The sequence below is a fragment of the Epinephelus lanceolatus genome, chromosome 18 (assembly GCF_041903045.1).
Source record: "Epinephelus lanceolatus isolate andai-2023 chromosome 18, ASM4190304v1, whole genome shotgun sequence".
NCBI lineage: Eukaryota > Metazoa > Chordata > Actinopteri > Perciformes > Serranidae > Epinephelus > Epinephelus lanceolatus.
In genome coordinates, this window is record NC_135751.1 from 36,265,257 (window position 1) to 36,276,240 (window position 10,984).

A 10,984-nucleotide genomic window follows, 5' to 3' on the forward strand; every position below is an offset into this window, starting at 1 on the left:
ATTTAATCTGATTTTATTTTATTTTATTTTATTTATTTTATTTTGTTTTGTTTTGTTTTATTTTATTTTATTTTATTTTTTTATTATTATTTTTTTTAATTTATCTTTTTTTTTTTTAAATAAGACAAATAACAAAACAACATATAGCCACACACAGCACAGTACACATATACATATCTGGGGGTCATGTAGTCATGGCTAAGCCTCCCTCTAGCCACCAGTTTAGCATGTCATTAGCATGTTAACTGATTCCCCCAGATAAGTACCATAAAATATACACATATACATTACATACACACACCCACACACATCTCCACAGATGATGTCATGCATAAAACAAGCAAACATGCTCACACACACACAAACTCACAAGCATACACGTACACTCAAATGTGCATTAATTAGGAGCATGTACAGAGGTGGGTGAGTTTTTATTTGGACATTAACATTTGCAAATATGTTTTATTTTTTCTGTGAGAAAATTAGATTGGTAACATTAAAGTCAAGTTTTAGGGGGAAAAAGAGCCTAACCACCGGTACATACAGTATATTGTGTTTGGATCCACTCCCCTGTGATCACAGCTGGTTTCTATTCCAAAGTCAAAAGAGGCTGAGCAGGAAAAGTACATGCCATTACTGACATGATGCTCACTGATCTTGTGATTTTACAGGATAAACGTGTAATTTTCCCTTTTCCAGCTCAACCACGATTCCAAATTCCACAGTAGCACGGTTAAATAAGAATTTTATGTCTTCTAAATGATGTTTCTTGTTAGTGACCCTCCTCCCACTCCCACGGCTGCACTTCAGACATACTGAGCCTATGATTCAGACACTATTAAACTTGTGCTTGATGGCGTCACTTTCAGTAATCCGTCTTTCCTGAGAACAACACGTCCTCTAGTGGTGGCACGCAGCACACGGTGGCTCACTGTCAAGGCAGTTACAGTGGAGCATAAACACATTCAGCGGTGGGATGTGTTTACTGTGTTGTGACTGTGTATTTTACCACAGCTCTAGAAAAATAGCTGTTTTTAAAAAAAAATGCATCTTTCAGAATAAAAATTAGTTGTATTTCAGATCATTAGAGTTTCTAAAGGCTGCTCACACAGTAGTAGCAAGTTTCAGAAGCCTCAAAGGTCTTACAAAGTGGAAAACTAAAATGTAATACAAGTGTTACACAGGCCACTGGATCCCAACCTGGGTGGCCTTTCCCCCACTAGGGGCCGCCAAAGCTTCAGAGGGGTTCATGAGGCCTTCTTACATTTTAAGGGGTGAAAGAAAACTTGATTTGGCAATTTATCAGTTCTGTACTGTTATTGTTATGCACTGAATACAATATGAAATATTCATCAAATATGTCATTTACTTTGGGTCCTCTAAGGCAAAAGGTTGGGAACCACTGACATAGGCTATATCACTGTTGATTGTGGTAGTTTTTGTAAAGTGAGGGTAGGCCAAAAAGTATAGTATGTTGAATAAAGTCATAAAAAGCCATAGTATAGCATGTAAAACAAAGTTATAAAAAGACATAGTATATTATGTAAAAAAAAAAGTCATAGAAAGTGTCGTGAATCCCTCCTGATCTGTGTTCAGTATTCACTCAGTAGTTTGTGCTTGGTGACTAATTCTCCAGTCATTCCAGATCCTGCCATTCCCCCATGCCTGGCCTTCATTCATTCCCTTCACCTGACGTTCCCCGCCCATCTTCTCACCTGCACTCTATTCCCTCATCAGTTCCCTGCCCATCTCCTCACCTGCACTCTATTCCCTCATCAGTTCCCTGCCCATCTCCTCACCTGCACTCTATTCCCTCATCAGCTCCTCAGTATATATACTAGCCCATTTCCCCTTGTCCTCTGCCAGATTGTCTTAGTTTCTTGCTAGCACTCCAGCCCTTACCTTATCACCTGAAGATTGTGTTACTCTGCCTGATTCCCTGGATTCTGACTCTATGCCTGATTACCTGGACTCTGATTCCGTGCCTCACCCTGGACGGTGAAGTTTGCTCTTTCTGATTGACCTACTGGTTCTGACCCTTGCCTGTTTGTTGGACTAAACCTTTTGGACATTGAACTGAACTGATTGTTTCTTGTTGTGCTTGTGAGTTGAAATTCAAATTCAAAGTGTGTGACCGTCACAAAAAGTCATAGTATAGTATATAAAAAAAAAAGTCATAAAAACATCATAGTAGAGTATGTAAAAAAAAAAAGAGTATATTATGTTAAAAAAAAAAAAAGTCATAGTATACGATATTAAAAAAAGTCATAAAAACATCAGAGTAGAGGATGTAAAAAAGTCATACTATAGTATGTCGAAAAAAGTCATAAAAACAGAGTATTTAAAAAAAAAGTCATAAAAATGTCATGGAGTATGTCGAAAAAAGACATGAAATAGTATGTCAGAAAGTCATTAACATCATAGTATAATATGTCATAACAAGTCATAAAAAGTTATAGTATAGTATGTCGAAAAAAGTCATAAAAACATCATAGTAGAGTATGTAAAAAAGTCATAGTATAGTATGTCGAAAAAAGTCATAAAAACATCAGAGCATTTAAAAAAAAGTCAAAAATGTCAGAGTATGTCGAAAAAAGACATGAAATAGTATAGTATGTCAGAAAGTCATTAACATCATAGTATAGTATGTCATAACAAGTCATAAAAAGTCATAGTATAGTATGTCAAGAAAGTCATAAAAAAATAAAAGTATAGTATGTCATAAAAAGTCATGAAAACGTCATAACATAATATATCAAAAAAGTCATATAATGGTATGTCCAAAAAAAGTCATAAAAAGTCATAGTATAGTATGTCAAAAAAGTCATAAAAACATCATAGTATAGTATGTCATAACAAGTCATAAAAAGTTATAGTATAGTATGTCAAAAAAGTCATAAAAACATCATAGTATAGTATGTCATAACAAGTCATGAAAACGTCATAACATAGTATATCAAAAAAGTCATAGAATGGTATGTCCAAAAAAGTCATAAAAAGTCATAGTATAGTATGTCATAACAAGTCATAAAAAGTCATAGTTTAGTATGTCATAACAAGTCATAAAAAGTTATAGTATAGTATGTCATAACAAGTCATGAAAATGTCATATTTCAAAAAAGTCATAGAATGTTACGTTCAAAAAAGTCATCAAAACATCATAGTAGAGTATGTCATAACAAGTCATAAAAAGTTATAGTATGTCATAAGAAATCATGAAAAAGTCATAGTTTATCATTAAAAGCCATAATGTCATATGTCATAAAAAGGTCAATGTATCATATGTCATTTAATTAATTAATTGATTTGAGTTTTCTATGTGTTTTCCTCAATGATGTAAGGTGTCCTGATAATTAATGTACATATACCTGCAGTAATCCCACATGATAAATAGGCTCCAGGAGACATTTTTATTTTAGTACATATTTATTGGAAATGCAGTCAAAATAAAAATCCATTTTCCGAGAGAAGACATGTTTGACGATTCATCTTTGTCAGAGAAAGACACATATAAGTGACATAAGTTAGTTTATACAAGTGACATGCAATAAATAATAGCTCACTACAGCCTGACCTATAACGTACATTTGCTTCCATTTGTACACAGCGAAACAGCGGCGGTGTAAACTGATATAGCCTCTTTTGAAATGCACAAAGGCTAGTGAAAAGAGTGGACTATCAATTGGTAATACAAAAATAGAACCAGGTAGCATTTTATACTTGAAAAGTAAAAGGACAGACAGACAGCAAACACAACTTCTTTTTGTGCATCCAGCCTCCTTGAAATGCAGAACTTCATCTAAGCGGCAGGCGTTAATTCTTTCTCTTTGTTTTTTTGTGTGTGTGTTTTTCTTTTCTCTTTTGTGACAGAAATAAACCTCTTCAACAAACCACAGGACAGGGCTTTGTGCATGTGTGGCACAGACTGACAGGGCATGCAGTTATCTCTGTGCAAATACTGAAAAAGAGCAATTTACAAAACAGTATTTGTAAGAAAGAGGAGCGACTCAAACAGGCCCGGTGAACAGATCTGAGTGTGTGACCGATGTCTGGCTGGAAAGCACTGAGGATAATTGGAAAAAATTAGCTGCATGAAGTAGTATATGTACTGTTAGGTTTGCTGTCTCAGCATCTGTCTCCCACTCTCTGTAAACCCAGTGACCCCTGGCAACGAAACCTGCCAGAGATCCTCTTAGTACTCTGGATTGCAGAGGATGCTTCAAGGACATTTTTGGGGCCTCAGGCTTCCTATCACACCTAATAAATGAGCCACAATGATAAAATTACCACTCATTTATTTATTTAAAGGCAACAATGTCTTCATTGAACTCAGTAGGAAATGAGTGTAGCTTTGTAAACATGTGGAGTTACATAACATAAACAACTATTTACATATACAAAATGAGTGGCAAGTCTAATTAAGGTTATTTAAATCTCTCCCCATCTCTCTGTCTGGTCATTCAGTAGCCCTTAAAGAAGCCTTCAGCCACTGTCGCTTCCTTAAAAGTCACTGTCAGAGAGTTGATAGTCACTTTTGTAAAAATCACCTTTCCAGGATGTCCTGCCGCGGCGAAAGCAGGCTGACAGCCCGGTGTCGTCGTGGTAACGCTCTGATTGTCGCCACTCACCTCTTCCTCCTTGCCTGCCTCAGTGGTGGAGCAGTCAGCTGCCGTCTCGTTGCTCCCCTGAACGCTCACTATCACCGAGGTTTTGTTGTTGATGGGCTCTAATGTGGGACACTCCGGCTCCACGCTCTTCTCACCTCCATCCCAATCTGACCTGTTGCCCATGGAAACCGCATTTTCTGGTCCGGCCTCAGCCACCGAGGCACTGTCTTTTGATTGGTCGCACGCAAAGGTTTGGTTCTGTTTCTCTTCAGGTATCTCGCCACCTGGTCCGTCAAGCCATGTTTCTATACCTGCTACTGGCATCTCTAAGTCCTGTCGCTCCAGCATGGGCGGGGAGCTGCAATCTGACTGACCTTAAAGTACCAAAAAGAGACATTCTGTTAATTTTCAAAGGTCAAAGGTCATGATCAAGCTGCTGAATTTCTGATTAACTTGTCAAACAAACCATATAAACTGTCTTCACGTCTCTCCTCTGTGGTGCATTCAGACCCGTGCTTCTCTTCTTCGCTGGTGCCGCCCCAGTCCTCCTCAACAGGCTCCTCCCTCTTCCTCAGTGGACGGATGGTTTTGTTCGGGGGTCCCTCTGGCCCCCGTTTGGACACCCTCTGCTTTCTCTTTCTCCTGGCTAAGCGACGGTACAGGCTGGCCCGCTCGCCCTGGTCCACATCTGTGCTCATGGAGCGGGTGAGGGAGAGACGCAGTCGAGGCGCGGGCTTCTCCGAGACCTTGTGGGCACTGCGGAGGTCCATGGCAAAGATGTTCTGGGGCAAAGCAAAGATGGCAGGTTAGTACATGAACCGTGAGCACATATACATTTTGTTTGTATACCATATTTTTCTTACTTTCAATAAATCCCATAAAAAGATCAAAACCAACTATCAACTAATCCTACTAAGTACTGACTGTGTATCAAAAGCCTGATTATAGCCTGCTCCTCTGTGCCATAGAGTTCTACTGTTGTCCAAAAAGTCTGCAGTCATACTAGCAGGCACAACTCTGGGACACTGAGCTAAATGCTCACACCATAGCATGCTAACAACCTCACACTCAACCCTACTAACATGCTGATATTTAGCAAGTAATATTTACCACCAGATTAAACATCTTAGCTATGTCTGTTAGCATGCTAGCATTTGCTTATGGGTCTGATGCTCATTGGTTCTGCAGGGATTTGGTCATGAATCACTGGAGTAGTGTTGCGAGGGTGTGAGATTTTCATGGTACGATAACCGTCTCAGAAAATATCTAAGTTTTACAGTATCACAATATTTAACAAGCTACATCAGCTGATCTCAAACAGCCCAATCAACTAATGGATCAGCTCACTGATGGAAGGGAGTCAGCTGATAGATCACATGACTCCTTTCTATGCAACCAATTGGCGAATCTCATTCAGGGCGCCCTATTTAAACTGCTCTGACTTGCCTGCTGTTGTTGCTTCCTCTGCAAGCTGCTTTGCAACCCGCCTCCACCCAGCTCCTCCTTTTCATGCTGTGTCTGACTGATCAATGTCATTTCTGTTTGTCATTGATGCTGCTCTGTTCTGTTCCTGGGGGGTCTTTGCTGCTGCTCTCCCTGCCTTCAGCTTTTCATGTAGGCACATGGAAGGGCAGGGGGGTTTGCACTCTCTGCCTCAGGCATTCCTTGTTTGCACATGGAAGCACAGCGAGGTGTACTCTGTGCCTTAGGCTTTCCATGTAGGCGCATGGAAGGGCAGGGGGGTTGCTCTCTCAGCCTTAGGCTTTCCTTGTTTGCATGTGGAAGGGCAGACAGTTGTGCTCTGTGCCTTAGGCTTTCCATGTATGCGCATGGAAGGGCAGGGGGTTGCTCTCTCAGCCTCAGGTTTTCCTCATTTGCACGTGGAAGGGCAGAGAGGTGTACTCTTTGTGCCTTAAGGCTTTTTGTTTAAGCCTAGGAAAGGCAGAGGGGCCCCAGTACAGAGCCATACCGCCAAATATAATGCTAATGGAAATAAAGTTTTCTTTGACAAAAGTGTTCCTGACCGAAATAGTGTAAGTGTAACCTAATCTGTATCTGAAACTGCTTAAATACTGAGTTTAAAGTGAATGAATAGACCTAAAAAAAAACAATCTGAATGTCAATGCTAGCCCTAGTATAATGTCTACTGGGGATCTGGAGGGAGATTTCTAAAGAAAAAAAAGTTTTTCTGAGCTTTGGCTGCAGGTGTAAAAAGTCAGAATATCTCTGACCTCTGCTTCAATTTTGACACTTCTTGTTTTTAATACACTCAATTGCTGTTCCTGTTACGCAACATCCTCAACTGACAACCATCCGTCTTCATAAACAAACCCCTCACTGAGCAGTCAGCGTTAGCAGAGAAAGGTATATAACAAAGGCCGGTGAGACAAGAGGAAAGTTAAGTGTCGCTACCCGCAGGACGAGCCTCCTGGGTCTGAGACCTTTCCTCCGATAGGCCAGAGCTCTGATCTTCTCCTGACTGGGAGAGAGAAGTAGAAACAGGAAACAGAGAGGCGGGAGGGAAAGGACAGAGACAAAGTGACAAAGAGAAACAGACTGTGAGCAAGAGAACAACAAAAAAAAGTGCTTTGCAAGCATAAAAACCAAAAACTCGCCAGGATTACTCACTTCTCTTCGTAGGCCAGGACCAGGCGCGGGTCCAAAATATTGTCCTCTGGTTCCCAAGTACTGTACCTGCCGAGACACACAAATTCAGATTATCTATCTATCTATCTATCTATCTATCTATCTATCTATCTATCTATCTATCTATCTATCTGTCTTAACAGCATGTGACGCTCAGGTATCAAGAAGCACATTTTGAAAAGGCTACTGAGTTTATATTGAGGGGATGAGGTCACTGGATGATGACTCAAGGCTTACTCACTTCGGGGACCATCCTTGCCATTTGAGCAGATACTCCACGTTACCCTGAGGAGAGACCAAGAGAAGGGGGGGCAGTCAGAGGAGGTGCAGCAGAGACACATTCTCACAACCTGTGTTTTAAATCTGCTCCAGTGTGATGCAGAAACAGGCTGCTGGGAGCGCGTGAGTGCCAGAGGAAAGCAATGACTGTCACTTTAACGTGTGGAGGGAGGGAGGGGGGTGGAGGGAGGGTCATGGACATTTTTCTCCCTTTCAAATGATGTTTTTTTCTGAGGGATGACGTCAATGACAGCGGGGCTGGGCTGCCTCCAAACAGCAGCTTTTCTCCCTCGCATTGGCGGTGACGTGACCGCGCATGGCTTCACCAGCCACTTTCGACAATACACGAGATCCATCGAGAACATTACACCGGCAGCTCTGATAGGTGGGGCCTCGGGAACATGTAAACAACGTGGGGTTGCGCAACGTTCAACCAGCAGTGAGCCTGGGAGAATGATGACAGTCACCCAGAGAGGAAAAATAACTGTATCAATCCCCGGAGAGCGCGAGCTGTTTATTATGAGGACAGCAGCCGCGCGTGTAGTTGCAACATGTCATTATGTCGTAATAAACTTTATCACAGCCTATTATAATAATAATAATAATAATAATAATAATAATAATTATTATTATTATTATTATTATTATTATTATTATTATGATCATTATTGTTGTTATTATGACACGCAGGTGATGTCGCACTGCACTTTCCAATTATTTTGCATCACAGAATAAAATGTGCGCGCACATGCTGCGACACATGCCGCTCAATTTCTCTCCTGTGGCGATACTCTGTTACGGTTCTGGGTCAACACCTCCACTGTGAATCAATGGGTCACCATAACGCAGCATTCAGTGACATTACGCAGCAGTTTCACACCGACACTCCGCCGCTCGCTGCTGGCGTAACTTATATCAACTGCGCAGCTCCCCGCACACACACCGGACCCGTTTTCAGACACACACCCCCTTTTTGCATTTTACTACAGCTGCGTAGGCTCCCTCAAAAACACGTACATGCTGCAGCATCTCAGCTGCTGCACAGGAAGGTTACAGGATGCGACTCGCTGACAGGCTGTGGAACAGTGTTAAACTTTGGCGCAGTTAATTTAAAAAACAGTCGGGGCATCTCTCTTGCGTAAAGTATAGGCAAAGTGCGTAGCCTAGTTTTTGTTGTGCACGAGGACAGCGAATGGCACACTGAACATACTGTTCCGACCGGGTAAAAACACAGGAAAATAAGTTATGTAAGTTATATGAAGTGTGTTACAAGTCGCACTTCTTACCTTCCTCACTCTCTTCTTTGTTATTGACTCAACAGCAAACACTTGGTCTCCGATAGATGACAGCTCCATCTCCGCGCGCTGATACACACGCTCCAAAACAAGACGCAAACTGGCTCTCGCTGTTGTTGTCGAAATAAAAATTGTTTAAAATAAAAAGAACAGAGAGGACAAAATGATCTCAAAGTGTCCCTGCAGCTGCTGGATGTCCGTGTGAACACTTGCTGTGAGCGCTGAGCCTCTGCGCTCCTCTCACTCCAAACTCCAGCTAGGCTACCTGCCTCCCTCACTTTTCTATTAAAATCTGCGACACATCAACACAGGACAACGCTGCTTTAAGTCGGGCGCGCCGCCTTTCCATTGCGTAGGGCCGAGCCCCCAGTGTGCGTGCCCGCGCCCGCGGGGACGCGCACGCAAATTGGAGCAGAGTGCAGAAGAGGGACAGAGGAGGAGGGGGGAGGGTCAAAGAGACAAGGTTACGTGAAACTAAAGTTAGGGGAAGGAGTGGGAGCGCATAATGGGCGATTTCACAACATTTCCTAAGAAAAATATTACAAGATAAAGATTTACTGTGCAGGAAAAAAATAAACAATGTATACACACACACAACAATAATCCCTTTCAGTCATCACTTATGACCCACAAGAAGTGTGTGGTGGTGTATTTATCTGCCTGTATTTCCTTTTTCATTTGCTTTGTTTGGGACATTCCTGGACATAGGTGAGGTAAAAAGGTAGCCACCAGGTGCCAAACATAAGCAGCACACGTCCAAGAGGAGGCTTAGAAGACTGTGGACACTGCGGACAAATGTAAATATAGCCAGGCAAAATGCCAAGTGGCAAAGCTTGTTCCAAAATAAAAGTGAATCTGGCGATCTGACTGCTACATCTGTCACCCCATTGATTGCTAGGGTTGATTCAGCTGATCTAGCTGGCTAGGCGGGTGTCCCCTTCCTCCCTCACTGCTCCATGTGTGTCCCTCTCGAAGCCCCGTGCTCGGTCAATGAGGACGAGGTCCCCCTCAGTTGGCGACTATCCATCGATGTACCAGTAGCTGCGCTCCCCTGCTAAAATCTCCAAACAAGCTCAAGAGTGAATCCAGGCTTGACTTTCACTTTCACTTTTGCTGGTGAGTCTATTTACAAGCAGGTGGCAACTTCCGGGGTTTACAAATTAAGCCAATGAGCAAGTGCCAAAAACTGCAGTTTATTGAATGGCCACTTGAGGCTGGCTCCAAGAGTGAGTCAATCCAACACATTCCCACTCTGACCCTGTCACATGTCGATGTTGGGTCATGGACTTTCCACATTGACATGATGTGTAAGGTACTCTGGGTGCGTTGGTTGTTGACGTTCTGGGACACTGTGTCAACTTCAGCCTGTTACATGCATTATCTGTTTTCAAAATACACTCCACATTCACAGGAAATTTACCGTTTACATACAGTCTCTTTCAAAATAAACGCAATATGCCAGTACAACACTGCGGATTGACGTGTTTTTTCCTTCAACAACAAAGGCACATTGTTAGGTTTAGGAAAAAAATAACAGGGCTTGGCTTTAGAATCTTACAGAAAGTGAAGACCGGCTTCCTGGCTGAAAGTTGGTGTTTGCTGGACCCATCCACCACCCCTCTTGCACGCCTCACTTATGTTATTGTCCAGCCGCATTTCCCCCTGATGCCAGCGGGCGCATTTACACAATAATGGCAACCTGCCACGTATCATGCCAATGTGAAAGGATGGCTTTTTTCGTCAGTGTTTGATGCCGGAAGTTCCCAAGCGCCAATATTCGACAACTTTGGAGTGAGACTGGGTTGGTAAATCTCCACAGACGCCCATGTTAAAGGCACCCAGGAGGCATCCTGATCAGATGCCCGAACCAAGTCAACCAACCCCTTTTGATGAAAAGGAGCAGCGGCTCTACTCCGAGCTCCTTACTCTATCTCTAAGGATGAGCCCAGCCACCCCACAGAGGAAACTCATTTCAGCTGCTTGTATACGCGACCTCATACTTTCGGTCACTACCAAGAGCTCATGACCATAGGTGAGGGTTGGGACATCAATGGACCAGTAAATCGAAAGCTTCTGCATCACTGAAGACACCGCACCAAACCGCTGATCCATCTCACGCTACCTTCTACCCTCACTCATGAACAAGGCCCTGAGATA

General features: G+C 42.4%; 1 protein-coding gene across 1 annotated transcript; it reads right to left on the reverse strand.

The window, feature by feature from the left end:
* Positions 1-3,407: 3,407 nt before the first annotated feature.
* On the reverse strand, positions 3,408-9,137 carry cbx7a (chromobox homolog 7a). Its single transcript, XM_033645877.2, has 6 exons — positions 8,819-9,137; positions 7,495-7,538; positions 7,236-7,301; positions 7,020-7,086; positions 5,074-5,389; positions 3,408-4,981 (listed from the first exon to the last, which is right to left on the reverse strand). Exons 1-6 carry the CDS (start codon positions 8,885-8,887, stop codon positions 4,461-4,463), a joined length of 1,083 nt encoding a protein of 360 aa, XP_033501768.2. The 5' UTR covers positions 8,888-9,137; the 3' UTR covers positions 3,408-4,460.
* Between the last annotated feature and the right edge of the window lie 1,847 nt (positions 9,138-10,984).

Excerpts from the sequence above, each read along its gene's own strand:
- cbx7a (XM_033645877.2), bottom strand. The coding sequence starts at position 8,887 with ATGGAGCTGTCATCTATCGGAGACCAAGTGTTTGCTGTTGAGTCAATA. Across the intron at positions 7,302-7,494 it reads TGGCAAGGATGGTCCCCGAA|GTACAGTACTTGGGAACCAG; the intron begins GTGAGTAAGCCT and ends GTGTCTCGGCAG. Across the intron at positions 7,087-7,235 it reads GTCCTGGCCTACGAAGAGAA|TCAGGAGAAGATCAGAGCTC; the intron begins GTGAGTAATCCT and ends TCTCTCTCCCAG.